Genomic DNA, 22,408 nt, shown 5'->3' on the forward strand with positions numbered 1-22,408 from the left:
CAAGGTGCCTCGCTGCATTCGGCACAGGTTACTATTCCCAGTCATAGTCTGCGTGGATCGTTAAGTATGAATAAGTTCAAAAAAAGAAAAGAATTGTGGAAAAACTCATGTCGACCTTTTGACCTGTCAACCTAGTTACTGTCGACCAATAGTGGTTGACCTATATAGTGTCGACCTAGTTACTGTCGACCTAGAGACCGGATCCCTTGCTGATGACACTTGATGATCATGAATACAAATATTGCTTCTATAATAATTTTGCTGTATTTGGTACCCATAGAGAAGCAAAGCATTGCCATGGATTTGGCAAGTATTATTGCACCTCCAGTTTTCCAGTTCATAAATATGTGAGCCCCACCATAATAACACCAACTATTCCATATGGCCATTTCATCAGATGTTCTTCTGTGCTGATTTTCACCATTTTTTCACCAATGAAATGTCTTCTGACTCTCTCTTTATCTCTTTGATGACCATGCTTGCCTTTCTTTATGATGTTGATAAGATTTTATGCTTCTTCTCAGGAGCTGCTGAATGAAGTGGAGCAGCATAAGGAGGAATTCATTGCTCTTCAGAAAAAGACCACTTTTCTCCAGCAAGGTTCACCAGAAGAGGTTGATGGTGGCAAGGTGAAGCAACGCTGGGAGGAGATTGAGAAACAGTTCGCCATGTACCTTGGATCTGAACATCATAGTCTGGTACGTATAATGTAGGGAAACTTCCCTTAATACTACATCTTTGCTATATATTTGGCTCTACTGGTAGAAATCTATCATTGCTTGTAGGGCCTAGTTCAGATCTGATTGCAGCAGCAGACTTGTTAGCTAATGGGAAAAACCATGTGCACTGCCGGGGGGCAGATATAAAGTGTAGTGTACGGGGAGAGATGTGTGCTGAGCGATCTAGCAGAGAACGCTCAGCACACATCTCTCCCCCGCTCAGCACACAGCGCAATGTGTGCTGAGCGAGGGGGAGGGCTCATTTCACCCAGCAGTGAAATGAGCGATCTCACTAGATTTGGCATGCATGCATGCCAAATCTAGAGCCGGCGATAGCTATGCGCAGGACCGCGCATCGGTCTCACCGGCACCATACACACGAAGAGATCCATGCTTAACTTCTAAGCAATATAGTCACATTGCTTAAGCACAGATCTCTCCGTGTGTACCCCTCTTAACGTGCAGAGAGAGTTAGATTTGGGGCTGCGATCAGATCTGAATTAGGATCATAGGGGGACATTTACTAAGCAGTGATAAGAGCGGAGAAGTGAGCCAGTGGAGAAGTGCCCATGGCAACCAATCAGCACTGAAGTAACATCTATAATTTGCATACTATAAAATTATACAGAGCTGCTGAATGGTTGATGGGGCAACTTCTCCACTGGCTCACTTCTCCTCTCTTATCACTGCTTAGTAAATGTCCCCCATAGTTCCTTAACCTAATTGAAAATATTTAAAAGACGCTACACAGGAATACTCACTGTAGGATAGACCAATAATGATGTATGCTGTATTCATCTGGATTGCTAAACCTGCAGTAAATATTGTTAAAGCATTAATCAAAGAGATTTGTAATCCATATTAGAGTGAAGATCCCAAAGTACAATTTTGTATCTGAATCATACTTACCAACATTCCATCAATCTACTCAGAATTTAGCCTTGTAGTCCAGACAACTTCTATTTAAGTTTGTTAATTTAGTGGCTCTTCCTGTAGGACATTGATTGTGAGTCTGGGGTCTTCCACAATAGTAATCTAGATCCTGTCATAAAATAACAATAAGGTAATGGAGCAATTCCATAAAAAGGATTTAAGAATTACAAAATCCATAAGCCTTCACATGCAAAATGGTGGACACCCATTGAATTAAAATCTCTGCCCCACCGCCACTGAAAAGGATGTCATTACTTTGGCAGTTACATAAGGATAGATTTAATATGTTCTCAAAAAAATGTATCCACTCAAAAAATTATACAAATAATATTTCTTGTAATGAATAGTTTTGCAGCAGGTGAGATAGATATTTAATTTCCCTCTTTGAATGCTGACAATAGAAACTAATTTATATAACAAGAGCTACAGAGCTAGATGTGACCCATATTATGAATCGCCAGGAGATAGAATATGTTAGTTTAATGAAGAACCCCAAAAGACACTGGCTTAAGTAACCTAGATACCTTAAATCAGTGTTGATGTATATCTAACAAATTATGTTTGCCTTAAGGCAAGGCCTCACTGCTTGTTAGAGGGACACATTTCCATCAAGCTTTATTTGTGTTTTGTAATGCTTTATCTCATGTTGCCCAGGATTAGAACTAATGGAAACCCGTTTCTCCTTTTAGGATGACACTGATGCTCACCTGGATATGAGTGTTACCTCAACGGAATTCACACCATCCTTTCTTCCCTCAGATTACTTAGTGGAGATAAACAAAGTTCTGCTTTTCATAGCTGACAATGAGCTCCTGATTAATGCACCAGAGCTCAGCAGTGGCGAGTATGAGAATTTCTCTGTGCAAGAAGATTTGCTAAAGGTAACATTGCTTACTAAGCATCTTATTTAAAAGGGCACCAATATTTTTTTTAGTCATGTTTTACTAATTTTCAATGAAAAAGATATTAGTAATGCTGTAAGGCAAATTGCCAACATCAGTGGACCAGTGTTTCTGTACATGAGGTATGGTCATTCGTTAGCTGCTTTATTGTTAGGATTCTGTGGGTGGTGACATGATTTCAAGGTTGGCTTGTCAAAATATAGCAGTGATGACAGTATATTTTCCTGTTTCCAGGGGAAAAAAGGTGCCTGTGCTTCATACTGTTTAGCACCAAGAAAAAAGCACTATAAATTAGTATGAATCAGACAGCTGTGGCAAAATGAGGTGAATAGGATATGAGTAGTGAGAGCCATCAGAATTCGCTTCTTCACAATGTAGTACATCTGCACGTTTTTAAGATTAACTGAGTAATTGTTTTTATATTTGGGGAGAAATATGCACCTGCCAATTATAATCATTTTCCCATGCTAATCGCTTCTTTTAGGCTGCCAGCGAAAGGATGTCCAAGGGAATTTTGATCATTTTGCATGAGCATTAGGTGACAGGATCTGCTTAATTGTGGCCACCTTAAATTAACATTAAATGCTGAGGTTTATTGTTAAATATCTGTATGGTGTCGCTAAACACCTCTAGAGGCTTTAAAGGTTCTTCTTATATATATTATTACTTCTTACCTTCAGATAGGCAGTGTTGCGCCTCTTCCGTGTACTTTCTGTAGCATGTGAATGTGAAGTATAGATGAAAGCAGTATTGATAAAAAAACTACCTGTTTGTGTCAGGTGCTCAGTACCAGAATACATAGCAAAGGAACCAATAGATGCTGTGTCAGAACACGTGGGAATAAAACAAGATTTATTGGTTAATGTTGTTTATGTTAAAAAATAAAATAAAAAAAAACTTTCAAAAGTCATATTGTAAAAGTCCCTTCAGTCTTCATAGGGATAAGAATCAAAATGAGCATTTTATTATAAAGTACCAGTGTAATTTTATAAAGCGTTATTATAGTATTACAATCTTTTCTTATATTAATCTTATTCAGCGCATTTGTAAATGTATTTGGTATTTTTACAGCAATGATACTAGACGGTTTTGTTCTTGGTATTCTGTTTATAGTATGTTCATGTGCCAGGCAGGTTCTACACTGAACTGATGTACAGTCTTCTTTCTTCTAGAAGGTAAAAGAAGCATTGGACTCACTTGGGGAACACATAGCAACTATTCATGAGAAACAACCAGATGTGATCCTGGAAGCATCAGGACCAGAAACCATACAAATAGGAGACTCTCTCACCCAGGTGAACGCAGAATGGGATCGGATCAACAGACTATACAACGATCGTAAGAGGTAAGACAGGTGTTATCTAAGATAAAAGTATTCCAATATTATGAGTAGCATAGCTAAAGGCAGTCTGAGCTGGTGCCTGTTAAGTAGATCATGTAGGGATATCATACACTGTGCTTGGCATTTAGAAAGAGTCGTTATGACTGGTAAGCAGTCCATTCTGGTGGCTAGCATGACCACAAAGAAATGAAGAGACGAGCACCCGGAGATTGTCTAACATAGTGGGGCCACCACAACCTTGGCTTCAAAGAGATTTCTGTCAGTGCTCTCTACTGCTATGCTAATGACCATTACCTCAATACCTCAGCAATAGATCTGAACAACACTGAACTTCTTAATAATTCATATAGTAAGTTTGCAACAGAGGTAATAGATTAAAACGCTGCAGAGTTTAGCCATTTGGACTTTTATGAGAACTCATAGTACCACCAGACCAAGGATAAGTATCACTGGTATTTTCCCTTATCCTAGCCAACTCCAAATAAAACTTTTTTTGTTGTTGTAGTTTTATAAAGTTTGCCTGGAGAGCTAAGCATAACTAAATTTCTAAGGCATGTTTAATACAAGAACAACATGGAGAAGATTTCTTTACTATCCTCAGAGGTCACAAAATCATAACACAAATTTGTCCATTTTATACAGATGTGTCCACATACATCTATCCTCAAATCATGCCAAGTAGCCCTGTTTAGCACGCCACAGACTTGGGGGCCGATTTATTACCATCCGCATCTGAGGATGTGGATGGGATGTGATAAAATCGACCCAATTTGCACTGCGATAATTGATTACATCGCACGCAAGCTCTGTCCCTGTGATGCCACTCCGCAGCGTTATTGGGGTATTTTTCATAAAAAATACCCTGATGTCCTGCCGCGAGTGTGCCACTACTGCCACCGCGTTGACCCTCTTCTAGCCACCCCACTGCGATTATGCCCGCGCTGCGGAGCCCCCCCTCCACTAGTGATCATACTCGCCAAACGCGGGAATCGTTGGCCAGAGCTTCTGGAGGGCTGCTGGTTGTCTGGGGTCCCTGCTGCTGTGACCTCCGGTGCTGTAAAGTGAGCTGCCGCTTATGTGCCCTTCAGGCACACATAGCTGATCACACTTCCGGCACCTGCGCAGCTCTCTCTGCCTAGGGGCAGAGAAAGCTGTGCAGAAGTATACAATCCGCAGTGAGCCCCATGATCATGCCAGCTGTAGCTGGTGTAATTATCACAGCGCCCACTGCAGTATTTGTTTTACTTTTTTAATTTTATTTTTTTAGTAAATTCGGTTATATCACATTTCCCATTATAAGTATAGGAAATGCGATCTGGGTTATTAAAAAAAAAAAACAAACAAACAGTGAATTAAAGGTTTTGGAGCAGTTTAATACATTCAGTTGATACTAAAATAATGTGAAAGGGGTGTGAAAACAATACATAAACTATTTGCCTTCCAACCATATCATAGGGTATGTATTGGGGTGCCAACATATTATATATGCATATTAAAAATGATGGCAAATAAGTATTACTGATATTAGTTTTATGTTCAGTATTAGTATTTTATGGTGTTAGATACGATGCATATTGAAACCTTGGATACAAGTTGGATAATATTTCTTAACTAACCCCCTTAAAATCAGAATAATATAAAAAAAAACTATCTTAGAAACATTTTTCTGAAAACACAATAAAGCTCCCATGTGCGCTGTGTAGTATGTGCTACAAATGGTGAGCGTAAATGGGGTCTATGTAATAGTTTGCACTGATTTGACAAAGTTCAGATTTGCTCCATGATTTAATGTGACTTAGGGCCGGATGTAATGCACTCCTGCGCCAGAGTCTACTAGCTGCCGGAGAGTCCCCTCCTCTCTTAAATGCCCTTGGCTGTAATATAAAAAGAAAAGATGATTTTCTACAAATTAAGCTGACCATACACAGCATAACAATCATGCAATCCAACGCCTGACCTTATCATTCAGTGTATTGTGTTGAACGATTGTTTCACAGCCTGATAAGTCTGGATTGATTCATTCAGTTTGGTTTTCAAATCTATCCCATCCACCCAACTGTTCAGCCAACTTGAAGCTGTGAATGCGGATAATCTCCATACATCACGTAGTGTGTGGAGTTTCCAGCTATCGGGTAGTCATCTCCTTCCCTGTCAGAGTGTTTGGGCAACTTTACCTTGCTGATTCCCCAAAAAAAAAAAAAAATGTAGCGAAAAGGAATTAACATTTTGATTTTCTAACTGCTAAACATTTTACTGTATTTTTATTCAGTCGTTTTGACAGATCACTGGAAGAGTGGCGACAGTTCCACTGTGACCTCAATGACCTCTCACAGTGGACAAATGCAGCTGAGGATTTGTTGGCCCAAGCCCGTCTTCCAGGAGGTAGTTTGGATCTGGAGAGAGCGCAAATTCATCAGCGGGTAAATTACCCTGTAATTTGGGATGGGAGGTTTGGAGCTTGTATTTGATGCATTGTAACAGGTCTGTGTATTGAGGCAGATTGAAGAAATTGCTTATTTCCACTACTTCCCCATATTAGACTCTTTTCATCCACTTGTGCGGATACCCTTTGGGTATCGCTGACCGTATCGCTTAGGTTCTCAAACTCAGTCCTCAGGACCCCACACAGTGCATGTTTTGCAGGTAACGCAGCAGGTGCACAGGTGTATTAATTACTCACTGATACATTTTAAAAGGTCCGCAGGTGAAGTTAATTATTTCACTTGTGATTCTGTGAGGAGACCTGCAAAACATGCACTGTTTGGGGTCCTGAGGACCGAGTTTGAGAACCTGTGCCGTATGGCATATGCATCACTCCATCTACTTCTATTTGCAACAAAATCCTCTGTCACCTCTTAGGGAAAGATTCAATTAGCCGCAGTAATTAATAGCAGGCTAATGCAGTGGCCGTGGCTATACAATTACAACCCGAGACAATCCACTGGCTGCACTTAATGCAGATTTATGTTCATGCCTTAACTCTGGGTACTTATCCTGGGGAATTTATGGATTAATGCGAGTTAGGCACAGATTTGCCGCACAATTTAAATGGGCTGTAATTGAATATCATCAGGAGTAAAAGTCCAAGGCTACAGACTTTTAACTTGTGTGGTAAGCTTACAAGGCCAGTTGAGTCTGTCCCGAAGTATGGTGAAGGTCAGCACTAAACGAGTTTTAGGATAACTGACTTATAAAAATTGAATACTACTACATGCACTTCTTGGCTGTAAAATTGAAGCACTGTGTCTCTATGTGCATTCCTATATGGAGCCCTAAATGTGTGGACATTGGGGGTTATTCAGAGATAAACGCAGATAGTTGCATACGCAGCCAGATCTGCATTCATCTCTGCACATGCTGGAGACCGTCCAGCACAAGGGCAAGGCCACACAGCATGTGTGAGGCCGCCTCCCGATGCGTCCACAAACTAATTGCGGACGCATCGGAACTAAGGTTGACCCCTGGTGTGCTGTTAGGCAGTTAGTGGCCTTTTTTTTTTTTATCTGAGCGGCTGCGTGTGGCATCACGCAGACACCCTAAATCCGGTCCTGTCCCTCCCCCTTTTTACCCCCCCCCAACGCTGCTTCGCCGCCCCAAAAATGCCTGCTGCTGTCAATCACATTGCGGTTGTATCCATCGGAATGCGACCGCAATGTGTGTCCGCGCAGCCACTCTGTGGCCGCTGCGCATGCGCAGTTTGCCTCCATCAGAAAACTGTGCTGCAGGGTCCTCCTTGGGCCTTATTCAGGTTTGTTAGCAAACCAAAAAAGCACACTAATGGGCAAAACCATGTTGCGCTGCAGGTGGGGCAGATGTAACATGTGCAGAGAGATTAGATTTGGGTGGGGTGTGTTAAAAATTAAATCTAAATTGCAATGTAAAATTAAAGCAGCCAGTATTTACACTGCACAGAAACAAAATAACCCACCCAAATCTAAACTTCTCTGCACATGTTATATCTGCCCCACCTGCAGTGCACATGGTTTTGCCCATTAGTGTGCATTTTTGGTTTGCTAAAGGGGGGGTACTCACGGAGCGATCGCTGCTTAAAATCTAAGCAATCTGACTAGATTGCTTAGATTTTAAGCAGGATCGTTCTGTGTGTAGCCCCCACAGCGATAGCGATGCACAGCCCCGCACATCGCTATCGCTGCTGCTAGATTGGCCTGCATGCAGGCCAATCTAGCGGGTCGCTCGTTTCACCCGCTGGGTGAAATGAGCGGCCCCCCGTCTCCCCCCGCACGCTCAGCACAGATCGCGCTGTGCTGAGCGGAGGGAGAGATGTGTGCTGAGCGGTTCGCTCAGCACACATCTCTCCCGCATCGGCTGGTGAGTACCAGCCCTAACAAACCTGAATAGTCCCCTCTTGTTCAGTTTCTTTGTTTTTTGTTACATGAATACCAAATTATGGAAAACATTTCTGATTTCCAGTATAGAAACGTATACTAGATATATTGTCCTATTAACGGGTTTGATATAATATGTTGACATGTTCAAAATGCCGACATTGATAATGACAACATTCAGTATGTTGACACTGATGACGTTGACATGCTCAGAATGTCAACACTGTTTTTACGGTCAGTCTATCCCTAACATTAACCGTAATTCTAACGATAACCCTGGCTCTATATGTCAACATTCTGTCAGTATCGATATTCTAGCGTCGACATAATGTCAATATTGTCAATGTCGACATCATGGCTGCATCCCCTATTAACTTCATAATAAACTTTCACAGTGCCCCTGTTATACTTTGCAATAATAATTTGCAGCTATTCATTGGCTAACCTCGTTGGAAATCTGAAAAACCTTTATGGTACTTTTGAATTATCTAATTGACAATGCTCATTTTCCTATGGTTCAGAATTCTTAAGCCATTTTAACAGAATAGTTGCATAAATTCCTATGTCTTATTTCCCTTGGGATCTAAATGTATGTGTCACTTTTTATTCCGTACTTCTGGGACTCTTATATTCTAATTTCCACCAAAAGGTATCGGATAATATATTAATAGTGAATTAACCTTCTTTTCATTCTAATTTTCATACTCTGATAATCATTTAAAGCAACTGAAATAATTGGGCCCTTCCCTTTGAAACATATGCATCTATTTTTCAACAGTGGTCACGTTTGTTTGTGAGGGAATATTGGACAAAAAATGTACTTAAATAATGTATGTGTTTATGCTTGTTTAGAGATCTGTTATGGGATTGGTCATGTTTTTATATTTTACTATAGCCAATATGAAATGTAAGAAGAGATTTGTATGTTATACAGTTCTAGACTTCAGGCCCGCACACACGGAATGATATAGCTGACGATCCGATGCATTGGAATGAGAAAACATCTATATCGTTCAGTTTGTATGCATGATATAGTTAATTGTGTGCTCCCGTGGGGTTGTCCGTCACTTCGTCTGATCTTTCTGCATGTTCTAAAGATCTGGCGATCCCATGCAGCGCTATGCTGGGAGTGGGGGGGTAGTTTACATAGCGAGCAGTCAGGCAACAGATCGCCACGTGTGTAGGGACCGCCCTATATGTCTAGCCCCGGATCGCTGGTCGCATCATTGGTACACATCGTATTGTGTGTGGGGACCTTAATTGTTATTACTCTTTAGTATTGGGACCTGGGCTTATTACATTAACTGCTGTGCATTAGACATCTATACATATTCTAAGGGGTACATTCAATAAGAGCCGGATCCATTTCGACATGCAGTTGTCGGAATGGATCCGACAACCCCTATTCATTGGACGGCCAAATCCGACTGTCAGATTTGGCCATACACAGGGTCCTGTCCTGCCACTGCTGTCAGCGGCTGCGGATGCGCTGACAGCAGCGGCCAGGAGTACAGATGGCGGCGGCCGTGAGCGGGACAGTGGCGGGGGTAAGCTGGGCAGCAGGGGGAGCAGATATCGGCGCCCGGAGCTGGCTGCGGGGGAACATGTCTGTGGCGACGGGGGGAGGCGCTGCAGACATGTCCCCCCGCAGCAAGCTCCCTCCGCCAGCCGCCGATCTCAGCTCCCCCAGCCGCCCGCAGCACCGCTTGTCTACTCACCTCAATCCGACTTGTTTTGAAGTCAGATTGAGTTTGTCGGAAAGGGGGCCAAAACCTGTCGGATTTGGCCACATTTCCGACAGAAGCACGTGGATCGGCGGCTATTCCGCCGATCCACGTGTTTTCCGACAAGTCGGGAATTCCTGACTTGTCGGAAAAAATCAGCCCCTATTGAATAGGTTGGAAGCCCTTCCGACCTATTTCTGCCGGAAGCTGCCGTCTTTCCGACAAGACTGCAGCTTTCGACAGTTATTGAATACACCCCTAATAAATAAACGTACCCGCAATGGTGTTTGTAACTATAAGAGTCCTTCCACTGGCACTCCTCTTTACTGCTCCAGAGACCCCAGTATCATTTATTCCATCACCCTAGAGGGGTTGGGTATGAAATCCCAGCAGTTGGAATCCCAACGGCCAGAATGTCGACAGCAGCATCCTGATGGATCGTGGTATATTCAGCCTTAAACTAATCCTAACTATCCCCTCCTACAGCCTAAACCTAACCATCTCCTCCCACAGTAGAACCCTAAACACCCTGTCTGCCTCAGCCTAACCCTAACCTCTCACAGCCTAACACTAACCCTCCCCTAGTGCTTAATCCTATCCCCTCGTACTTACCATCGGGATCCGTGAGGATTCCGCTGTCTGGATTCTGACTGTAAAGATACCACCTGTCTGGATCGTGACCCCCGTAGAGCTTTACAGCATTGCAGAGGAGTGTTGGGTCCACTACAGTGCATATATTACACAAAGTGTATGCACAAAGATGCTGTTGAGATTGTGACAGATGGTATCTGCAGTGTTGCAGAAAAGTGATTGGTATTCCCAGTGACTGGGAGTTGGCTAGTAAAGCACACAGAATTGGGGCATTCAGTGGGCTAGTTATGGGAGTGTGACGGAAGTGTTGCTATAAGTGGCTGCGTTCCAAGACGAACAGCCTCAGGCATAGCAGCCCATGACCAGATGGAGAAACTACACCTACCATAGGTCCGGTGCAAGTTTCAGTGGTGGTGGCATATAAGGATACACCAATCAGTATTGCAGCGTACACGGACGCTGAAAGTATCCCAGTCCTTGTACATTCGGCCAAGTGGATGTACACAGGGAAGGAGTTTCCATAAACTCACATACAGGCTACTCAGAATCCGCCCCACTGTGTGCAATTAGAGGAACACAGGCAATCTACCATGCAGGGACTAGATTAATAGCCTAATGAACAATCCCTTATCTGGAATAATGTCAAGATCGCTGTGGTACAGATATAGGGTACTGGTCAAGAAGCGCTGTGGAAATGTCCTAAAGTGAATATCATAATGACATATCCTTTTCTATATAAAGCTTTTGTGTTCTTAAAACAAATAGGACACTTGTCTAATTTTAATCATTAGCCAATTGTATATCCCCTGATACTACTTATGCTGTAACAGACTGCAAGGCAGCTCTGTTTTAAGTAACATCTATGGGCGATACCAAGGTTTTTTTAATTCAAAAGATAACTCAATTTAAAATGATGGTGATTAAATAAAATAATGGCACTACATCCTACTAAAATAACTTCTGATGGCTTATAGCATTGCAAATAAAAGAGCAGAGCCCCCAAACTAACCCTCTGTGTCCCCAAACTCTCTAATGCCACAAGCAAACATGGGATACAGACATACTAACACAGACACGCATACAGAGCTGAAGTGTCAGGGATCCAGTGGTAACAGATCTTTCAATTCATGAAAAAGTCAGTAAGACGGAATCTTTGTAAAATGACAAGGTGTGCAAAGCTATGCTTTTGGATGCCAATTGGTGAGTGAAATAGGAAACTCCCAATGAAGTGTCGGACAGGATCATCAGAGCCAAGGTCCCTTACATGGTACCACCTCTATCCTCTGAATGGTGGCTATGCCTGCAGAAACACACTTTTAGTGTTATTTGATGGATACATTCTTAAGGTCTTCTTAGATCCTACATATGTAACCATGGAAACAAACTCTGAGCTGAACTGATATTAGCATATGTTGCTGGGTATACATTATACAATTAACTGGGCGATCTGCCTACTATCGTTGGATTGCCCAGATAACATTACAGTGTACTGTATGCACGTGACCAATTCACCGAATCGTCCAGCACGTCCGCCCGGTGCAGTATTTTTTAAGTTAACAGTTGGCCACATTGGTCACTCTACTGCAATTGCTGACTGACGGCAATTTCCCCTGTTCCTCCACAGCGGAGGAAAGGGAAAATGTCTCCTCCTCGCCTCGGGGAGGAACCCAGATATTGTGTGGACATACACTGTGAGAGATCTCAGTGTATGCCCATGAAATCTGATAGGTGTCAGGCTGTCATATACAATTTCTGAATGTCTGACATTTTATCTGACGGTCTTTGCCCAGTGTAAGAATGTCAGTCCTTAAGAGCTGAATTGACAAATGGCAACAAAGTGTGTTTCTGATTTGTAAACTGAAGATTACGTGTAGATCTCCTGTGTCACTTTCCACGCGTGAGTAGTCATTTAAGTAAAATACAGCAATTCACATGATGATGATTTTTTACAAGGCAAATTTATTTTGTGTGAAGTTCTCCTATATCCATAGCAACCACAGGGCGCCTACTACTATTAATTTAAATACATTTAAATATGCAGTGAAATAGAATTCCCTGTGCAGAATAGTATATACATGAAAAATATCCTTGTTAACTTATATTGGTATTACTGCAACTATTATATATATTTTTTTTATTCTGCACAAGAGAAACTATACAATTTAAATGAAACCAACTTAAAACCTAATTTCATGGGTGTCATTTTCCTTTAACAGTTTCAATAGATCAAAAAACTTCTCAGCACAGCAATGCAAACAGAGCTTCACTAAAGAAGATTATTTTACGCTTGTGAATTTTTATTTTATTTTTTGCCATTGTATTGAAAAGCATATGCTTCATAGACCTCTAGGCCGCAGCAGGTAGTATTCTCTGATTCTTCTGCTTCATTTTGTCAGGAGCTTGAGGAAGGAATCGGCAGTCACCAGCTCAGCTTTACTATTCTCACCCAGAGCGGGCAAGGGATCATACAACAACTCTCTTATTCCGATGGGGAGATCTTACAGGAGAAACTGGCACATTTGAACGACCACTGGGGTGCAATTAAAGCAGAAGTTATGGAGAGACAGCAAAGGTATGTAATTATAGAGATGAGGGGCAGGATGTAATAAAGTCTGAGTTCCAGACAAACTTTGAAAAATTTTTTTTAAAGGGGCAATCATGTAAAAGCCATGGTATAGCCGTGTACATGATTACCCCTTTAACAAAAAACGTCCGATTTTGTCCGGTATCCTGTACAGTTGTTGAACTCTGACTTCATGACATTCCAGCCGAAGCTTCTTTGTAGCTCACTGTGAAAATCATACGTAAAGGACTGTTGACCAACTGCTGCCCCCCAGAATGGAGATGGCTATCTAAGGCCTTGTTTGCTTCTTTTCCAACTGTAAGAGGTTGATTCAACTCCGAGTGATGCTCAGTGCCGACCGCACACCTCCGTGTGAATTACAGTAGAGCCACATCGCTCCCTTTCCTATGCACCCATATGGGGGTCCAAGGCAAAAGGAGCAATTTGGTGGTTGCGAGGTGCCACCATTATTAACACTGATGACTCGGAATCCCCTGAGAGTTTGATATCATTTTTGTATGTATGATATCTTTTTAATTGTGTTGTGCTGTAAATACATAGATATAACACACATGCAACACTCTTTGTGCACATATTTGTTTACCTAAGTGTTTACCTAAAGAATACTCATGTCATGTATAGGTTGCTGACCATTTTATGTGAATTAGTACTTAGTGGGAGGTTTTTTTTTATTTTTTTTGTGTTTCTTTGCTAAGTTTTATTATTTGGTTTCTTTTACAAGGTTAAAAGAAGAAAGCCCAGCGCTAAGTGACTACAAGAGAAAAATGGAGGAGTTTGCCATTTGGCTAGAGCAAACCTCAAATATGATTAGAGTAAACCATGCACTGGGGAATGAGGAGAGGCTGCATGAACTAAAGGTAGTACCTACATTTCTGTCTTAGTTGCTAGAAAGATATTATGAATTATATATTCCTTATCAATTGCTATCTGTTTGCGGTTGATCATTTTGAGACCTCAACACATTTCAATGGTCTTTCTCCAGCTCCGTTAGATTTGTTAACCTTTAAGCTGTGATAGACTACTGCAGGCATGTCCAAACTGCGGCCCTCCAGCTGTTGTGAAACTACATATCCCAGCCTGCCCTGACACAGTTTTGCTGTCAGAGAATGTGTCAGGGCATGCTGGGATGTGTAGTTTCTCAACAGCTGGAGGGCCGCAGTTTGGACATGCATGGACTACTGTATTCATTGGCTTTTCTATAATGGGTGCAATGTGTGCAGTGCACACTGTTCCCTGGGTCCAGGAGAGCCCACACTGCACCCACGTTTTAATACTTACCTTCCCGGAGTCCTTCGCTGCAGCAGCGGCAAAAATCACAGCCAAAATGGCTGCTGCGTAAGCGCAGTAGAAATTAGTGTCTGGGACATAGTGGGCACCTTGTTTTTGTAGACCTGAGCATGCACAGTAGACTCCGGCACATTGCTGGAGCCTACTGTTCCGTAGAGAGGAGGGGGCCCACCCGGGTCTGCACACGGGCCCCCTCCTCTGCTAAAACGCCCCTGACTGTATATACAGTAGCGTTTCTAATGGTGTCTTTTGTAAAGAATCTGGGGCAAAACTGCAACTGTTTGTTTAGCAACGAGTTACAGAGAACAAATATGCCATAATATGGTTAATTACCCACCTGCTTTCTCAGTAGAACTAAGAATTGGCTGCTACTCTAGGCGTTACCTTGCAATTGTGATGTTTGTTGCATATTAAATATACAGTTTTGTACAAACTTTAACACATTACACATTTCTGTTACTATAAATGAAGCTTACTTTTGATAACTATCAAAAGTAAGCTTCATTATGTCAACTGTGAATTGACAGAAATACAACTGAGTAAAGGAAAGTGTTTTATAATTATAGTATACAGCATGCAGGATATTTTAGAAAATTAAATAGTATAAGGTTTACTTAATGGTTTGAGGTGCCCCAGTTCCCTGCACAGGGAAGATAGCCATTTTGTCTTCTTAGCCAATTTTCAGGAAATTGATATTTGATGGATATCGATTTAGCCTGCTGAGTGATTGCTTCCACTGTGTATAGTTTACAGACGTACTTGAAAGCTTTTGAATATGGTTTTAACAAGTGGTAGCAATCCTAGTACGTTATACAGGTTGAGTATCCCTTATCCAAAATGCTTGGGACCAGAGGTATTTTGGATATCGGATTTTTCCGTATTTTGGAATAATTGCATCCCATAATGAGATATCATGGTGATGGGACCTAAGTCTAAGCACAGAATGCATTTATGTTTCATATACACATTATACACACAGCCTGAAGGTCATTTTAGCCAATATTTTTTATAATTTTGTGCATTAAACAAAGTGTGTCTGCATTCACACAATTAATTTATGTTTCATATACACCTTATACACACAGCCTGAAGGTCATTTAATACAATATTTTTAATAACTTTGTGTATTAAACAAAGTTTGTGTACATTGAGCCATCAAAAAACAAAGGTTTCACTATCTCGTTCTCACTCAAAAAAGTCCGTATTTAGGAATATTCCGTATTTCGGAATATTTGGATATGGGATACTCAACCTGTATATAACATATAGGGCCTGATTCTGATGCTGGAGTAAAGCAAAAAAGATCAAGTACAGTATTTGTGCACCTGGACAAACCGTGTTGCAATGCAAGGGGTGCAAATACATTTATTAGATTTAGTTATTGTATGCAAGGTAATTATTGGCTGCTTTTGCATGCAGCCCACAAATACTGCCCACCTTTGTGTTTACACAGCAATTTAGATCTGACTTTGGACACGCCCCCCTAAAGCTAAATAACTTTGCAGTGCAACATGGTTTTGCCCAGGCGCAGAGTCACAGTACTTGCTCTTTTTTCCTTTAATGTCACCTCAGAAATAGATTTTGGAAACACAACTGGAGCACATAGCAAAGCACTTTAGTTTTTGCATCTGTTCGCCTATTTGGTCGCCCAACACATTTCAGGGTGTATGCCTATTCAGCGCCGTAACAGGGCGTTACGTTACTCAGTGCCAGTCACACCCCCTGAGCGCATGATGGAGCGGGGCCACCAGCATCAGGAAGATCAGCACTACCAGGAGTAAAGGACACTCCAAGCAGCACTGCAGCAACGATACTGGCTGCGGCGTGCTGGTGTAGACACCCTGCTAGTGAGATGTAGGTACCGGGGGTCAGCAACAGTACGGCCTCCTGTACTATCCTGATTTGTGGAACCTTGTAAATGAATCAGGGGAGTGAAAGGACACTGGTACTCTCTCTCATAAATGTGGCAGTTTTGTGTGTTCAAAAGTTTATGCCCAGAGAAAATAGAACTTGGGATCATTGCGAGTTGTGGTGCCTTCACCACTGTCTGCTTCCTCTGGCTGCAGCGAGTTCTCTTTATATTTTCCCTTATTTTTGTCTGTGGTTCTATTTCAGTATTTGTATTTATGCTTTGTGTTGTTCATTGTTGTGCAATGAATTGTAGTTTTATATATATATATATATATATATATATATATATATATATATATATATATATATATATATATATACTAACACTTTACGGTGCTGCTTACACCTTGTGCCACCTAACAAATAAAATAATTATTATTTATTTGGGGCAACCAAGTGACCATAGTGACAAATAACTATAATGCACATTACACCTGTTCTGTCTTCAATAATTGTGTATTTTTAAACACCTGTAATTAGAGAAAATGTATAATTATTATTTTATTTTTAAATAATTTATTCTAAAGTCTTTGATTTGACACTCTTGTATGAACATTTGATTGTTTTTTTTTTTTTTTTTTTTTATGTGTCTATTGTAAAAAAAACCTCTAACTAAAGCTCTCTTGTGCCCTCTTCAGGCATTATCTAATGAGCTGGAAACCCAGAGTGAGAGAGTGGAGTGGCTGAACCGCGCAGCACCAGATATGCTGGCTCAGAAAAGTCTCAGTGCCCAGGAGAGGGACAAACTTTCTGCCAGATTGCAAACCATAAATATGAACTGGACTCGGGTATGAAGGCAGGGAGTTGTTACTTGTGCATTTGTGTGTGTGTGTATATATATATATGTGTGTGTGTGTGTGTGTGTGTGTGTGTGTGTCTGTGTATATATATATATATATATATGTATATATATGTATATGTGTGTGTGTTTGCGTGTAATAACTTCTGTGGCTGTGTTTATTAAAGTATGATTTTAATAGATTTTCATCCAATTCGGATCAATCTTAATTGATGTTGGGCTTCCAGAGCTAAAACACACGTTTACTAACATTTAATAATTTATGTAAAAAATCATTAGTAAATATGTGTTTTAATGCCGGAAGCCCAACAAGTCCAAGTCTAATCGATGTGAAATTGATGGAAATCGTTTTAATTGACCTTTAGTAAATATTTCCCTTGGTGTAGGTTGCTTGTGTGTGTGAAGGACAGCAGTGTCAGCTTGCGAGCAGGGCCCTCTTTATCGCTCTCTGTTCTTACCCAGTCTAGTTTTATTGCTGTTGTCTTTGGAATTATATAGCACAACAGAATATGCTGGTGCAAAATAAGGAAATGTTAATATTCATAAGGCAGCACCTGTACATGTGTAGAACCTTCTGTCTGCACATCCACCTGATATAACCACTGCACATATTGATACTAAAATTTGAAGTCATTATTAATTCTTAAATAACATCAGCAGGCTTCTGAGGCTCTGGATATATTTTATTTCCTAATCAGCAGCAGCAATTTGCACACTGTTGTAGAATTTCAGACATCTCAATGGAGTGGGAATTACAACAAGTGTAGTTTTTCAGCAGGCAGGAAGGCCCCATAGGGCGTATAGTCTAGGTGATATTCACATTTATTCACCTGATATTCAAATATTGCAATGGCTGGCTGAGCCTCTATTCTGCTTTGTTTTCTTATTTACCACAGGGATTATTCTTTATAATTCATTGGAAATTGTGACACTGGTTCATGACTTCTTACTTCTAATGTAGTTAGTAGTGGCATCCAAGTTTAACTAAATTAGGCTTTTAATTACTATTGTCACAGAGTAATACTGATATAAGGCAGCTTTGCTTGTCTAATGTCAACATAAAAAAAGTGTAAAGGGGGGTACTCACGGAGCGATAATCTAAGCAATCTGACTAGATTGCTTAGGTTTTAAGCATGATCTGTCCGTGTGTAGCCCTAACAGCGATAGCGATGCGCGGCCCCGCGCATCGCTATCGCTGGTGCTAGATTGGCCTGCATGCAGGCTCAATCTAACAGGTCACTCATTTCACCCGCTGGGTGAAATGAGTAGCCCCCCCCCGTTTCCCCCTCCGAAAGCTCAGCACACATCACGCTGTGCTGAGCGGGGGGAGAGATGTGTGCTGAGCGGTTCGCTCAGCACACATCTCTGGCCACATATGCATGTAAATACGGGCCTTTACTCACTTGTTAATTTTCATTTTTATCAGTGCTAATGGTAGGCCATAAAAACATCTGGTTTAGGAATGCAGACAAAATGTAGATTTATTTATAGAGGTGGTATCATGCAAAATAAAATAAAAATATGTAATGTTTTAGGCAATTGAAGTGATTTCACAGATTTCTTCTGGTTCAGTTAAATGTTATGCCAGTAAAAGTGCCTATATGTGCCTCATGGTCCCCATGTGTTTCGCTGCCTCCCTCTCCTCATGTGTTTCTCTGCTTCCCCTTTACCACATGTTCATTTGTTTCCCCTTTACCATGTGTGCCTCTGCCCCCTTTACCATGTGTGCCTCTGCCCCTTTTTACCATGTGTGCCTCTGCCCCTTTTTACCATGTGTGCCTCTGCCCCCTTTTACCATGTGTGCCTCTGCCCCCTTTTACCATGTGTGCCTCTGCCCCTTTTTACCATGTGTGCCTCTGCCCCCTTTTACCATGTGTGCCTCTGCCCCCTTTTACCATGTGTGCCTCTGCCCCCTTTTACCATGTGTGCCTCTGCCCCCTTTTACCATGTGTGCCTCTGCCCCCTTTTACCATGTGTGCCTCTGCCCCCTTTACCATGTGTGCCTCTGCCCCTTTTTACCATGTGTGCCTCTGCCCCTTTTTACCATGTGTGCCTCTGCCCCCTTTTACCATGTGTGCCTCTGCCCCCTTTTACCATGTGTGCCTCTGCCCCTTTTTACCATGTGTGCCTCTGCCCCCTTTTACCATGTGTGCCTCTGCCCCCTTTTACCATGTGTGCCTCTGCCCCCTTTTACCATGTGTGCCTCTGCCCCCTTTTACCATGTGTGCCTCTGCCCCCTTTTACCATGTGTGCCTCTGCCCCCTTTTACCATGTGTGCCTCTGCCCCCTTTTACCATGTGTGCCTCTGCCCCCTTTTACCATGTGTGCCTCTGCCCCTTTTTACCATGTGTGCCTCTGCCCCCTTTTACCATGTGTGCCTCTGCCCCCTTTTACCATGTGTGCCTCTGCCTCCTTTTACCATGTGTGCCTCGGCCCCCTTTTACCATGTGTGCCTCGGCCCCCTTTTACCATGTGTGCCTCGGCCCCCTTTTACCATGTGTGCCTCGGCCCCCTTTTACCATGTGTGCCTCGGCCCCCTTTTACCATGTGTGCCTCGGCCCCCTTTACCCATGTGTGCCTCTGCCCCCTTTTACCATTTGTGCCTCTACCCCCTTTACATCTGTGTCATACATACTGCCTAATCTGTCGTGACTGACGTCACGAACTGGGCGGCCATTTACATGCGCCCGCCCAGTTCAGTCGTCAATCACCGCCACCTGCTGCAGCATGTGTACTGGCAGACGGATGACCACCCGTACACACACAACGATGCACCAGTATATCTATAGATAATATATTAGTCATGTGTGCTGCAGGGCCGACGGGATATGTCTGTGAACAATGGCGTTTACAGACATATCGTTGGTACACACTGCCCAACGTGCCAGCGATATATCGGCCTTCAATAGAACGGCAGATATATTGTCTAGTGTGTACCCAGCATTAGGCAGGTAAATGGATGGGTGTTGGGAACAGGCATTGTTTATTTCTGTATACTGTATTTGATTTATAAGGTTTTGTGGTCATTTAACACTAGGGCAAAGTAACAGCATCTATTCACAAAATTGACATAATACCATATCTCCCAACATGACCCTCTCCAGGAGGGACACAATGCTCTGTTCCTGGACTTTTCTCTTAATTTATGATTGCTATCACCTGTTCTGAAACACCTTTCTTATCCATTAACCTGTTCAACACAGGTGCCAGCAATCTTAAATTAAGAGAAAAGTCCAGAAGCAGAGCATTGTGTCCCTCCTGGAGAGGGACATGTTGGGAGGTATGTAATACCATAGCAATTAATCAGACATTTGCATAAACTGCAAAACTTACCAAATACAAGAGAAATACTGCTAGGTTGCTGTGTTTTAGTGAACATTCTGTGGGGGGTGGGGCGGCCACTTCTAAAACAGCTGGAACCCTTAATCAGTCCCTGGCAACATGGTTTGTCCAGGTTCAAAGCTACTTGCTGCTTTGCTTTACTCCCACCTCAGAATCAGCTCCACTGTACAGTGAAAGGCTGGGAAAGTATGGAAGAAGAGACACGGTAAAGTAAAAGCCTCTTTATACCAGTATGTTCTGGCTAGTGGGCATAAGCATCTTTCTGGGACTATTCATCTGGTTTAGAATGTTTTAATGCTGAGGAAAATGTTACAAATGTTTAATATTTAATACATTTGCTCGAAAAATTATATTACTGAACAAAAGAGATATTAATCTTTCAAACTATAAATCCTCGTTAACACATAAGCTTTGACAAATTATATTACTGAACTTGGGAGATATTTCTCATCCGGTATAAGCATTTTGCTGTTTTGAAAAGATCAGATGAAAAAGCTGATGTGGTCTCAGTGTAATGCTCAGATGCTATTGAACTACTGTTGGGATTATTATATGTATGTGTTTAGTAATGAAGCATGTATTATAATAAAACAGATAAACGTACCATTACCTTGCAGCACACCATTTGCATGTAACTGCTTTTCTCTCCTTTACCTGTACAGGTGTCCAGAGAAGTGCCTGAGAGGGTGGAGGATTTGGAACAGGTTTCCTATTACCCCAACTTTGCAGCCCAGGCTGTATTACCCAGTAAGCACTGCTTCATTTTCATGTTGCATCATTTATTTTTATTTTTTTTGCATCAAATGTCTAGCAATATTTATAAGATACTTCTACTGCCTTCTGCGAGTAGTATAATTAGATTGGGAGAAAGGAATATGACTGTTGGCTAAAATTCATATTACTCTGTGTATACAGTTCAGTCTCCAAATATTTTGTTTGTAAATACACATAGTGTTCCACTCCAACTAACTAATGAGGACCCACTAGACTGTGGTCAGCCCTCCACTTTTCTCACTGTATTTTATTTTGAAGTACTGTAGCTCATTCATTTGACCTCCAGTCCCAACTTTTAAGCTAATGACACCCAATCTAATTCACCTCCTGTAACCTCTCCCCTTTGTGACCAACTGTGTCTCTGCTGTTATTATAAAGATGTCCCAATGCTACCTAAAGCTGAACAAGTCCAATACACAGCACCTAATCTCTCTCAGCATCAATAACTCCACACTTTCCTCCATTTCTTATGTTCGCTGCCTTTGTGTCCACCCTCCGCTTTGCTCCTTTTGTTATTAAAGGCAAATTGTATGTGTGTATATATATATATATATATATATATATATATATATATATATATATATATATATATATATATATATATATTCTATAAAAATAATGTTGTAGACCTTACATATAAGTTCAACTTATACTTGTAATCTATAGGGTATGTTACTTGTTAAACTTATGACACATGTGGCTTCGGTCACATAAAACAGCCCCTCTCGGCACGTTAGGTCCTAAGCGGCTCTGCCTCACCGAACATCTTTCTCGCTCAAACTGTGCATCTTATTTGCATAAATAAAACAACTGGAAGCGACAAAGCTAATTTGCTAGGTTACACTGATTTACTTTATATGTGACTTTTGTACAGGGGTTCTCAAACTCGGTCCTCAGGACCCCACACAGTGCATGTTTTGCAGGTAACCCAGCAAGTGCACAGGTGTATTAATTACTCACTGACACATTTTAAAAGGTCCACAGGTGAAGCTAATTATTTCACTTGTGATTCTATGAGGAGACCTGCAAAACATGCACTGTGTGGGGTCCTGAGGACCGAGTTTGAGAACCTGTGCTTTTGTACATCTGTGTGCAAATCAGTCAATATTTTCTCTAACGTCCTAGTGGATGCTGGGGACTCCGTAAGGACCATG

At 41.7% G+C, this 22,408-nt stretch overlaps 1 protein-coding gene and 1 long non-coding RNA gene across 5 annotated transcripts in view; one reads left to right on the forward strand and one right to left on the reverse strand.

The window, feature by feature from the left end:
* Positions 1-22,408, forward strand: part of UTRN (utrophin) — a 1,167,552-nt gene that overhangs the window by 404,327 nt on the left and 740,817 nt on the right. For 3 of the 4 annotated variants that reach the window (XM_063917938.1, XM_063917937.1, XM_063917939.1), the window contains 8 exons: positions 525-698; positions 2,342-2,533; positions 3,727-3,899; positions 6,166-6,316; positions 12,954-13,129; positions 13,863-13,998; positions 16,978-17,127; positions 21,143-21,227. In XM_063917938.1, the coding sequence (XP_063774008.1) occupies positions 525-698; positions 2,342-2,533; positions 3,727-3,899; positions 6,166-6,316; positions 12,954-13,129; positions 13,863-13,998; positions 16,978-17,127; positions 21,143-21,227 (1,237 nt within the window). Of the gene's footprint in view, positions 1-524; positions 699-2,341; positions 2,534-3,726; positions 3,900-6,165; positions 6,317-12,953; positions 13,130-13,862; positions 13,999-16,977; positions 17,128-20,486; positions 20,686-21,142; positions 21,228-22,408 lie in introns of those variants that run through there. The other variant, XM_063917941.1, reaches the window with a different exon arrangement.
* Positions 555-21,220, reverse strand: LOC134910190 (uncharacterized). The gene is made up of 5 exons (XR_010176139.1): positions 21,085-21,220; positions 20,472-20,658; positions 1,629-1,761; positions 1,481-1,531; positions 555-640 (listed from the first exon to the last, which is right to left on the reverse strand). It is a non-coding gene; the product is annotated as an uncharacterized LOC134910190 (long non-coding RNA).

Source organism: Pseudophryne corroboree, chromosome 4 (assembly GCF_028390025.1).
Source record: "Pseudophryne corroboree isolate aPseCor3 chromosome 4, aPseCor3.hap2, whole genome shotgun sequence".
Classification (NCBI taxonomy): Eukaryota; Metazoa; Chordata; class Amphibia; order Anura; family Myobatrachidae; genus Pseudophryne; species Pseudophryne corroboree.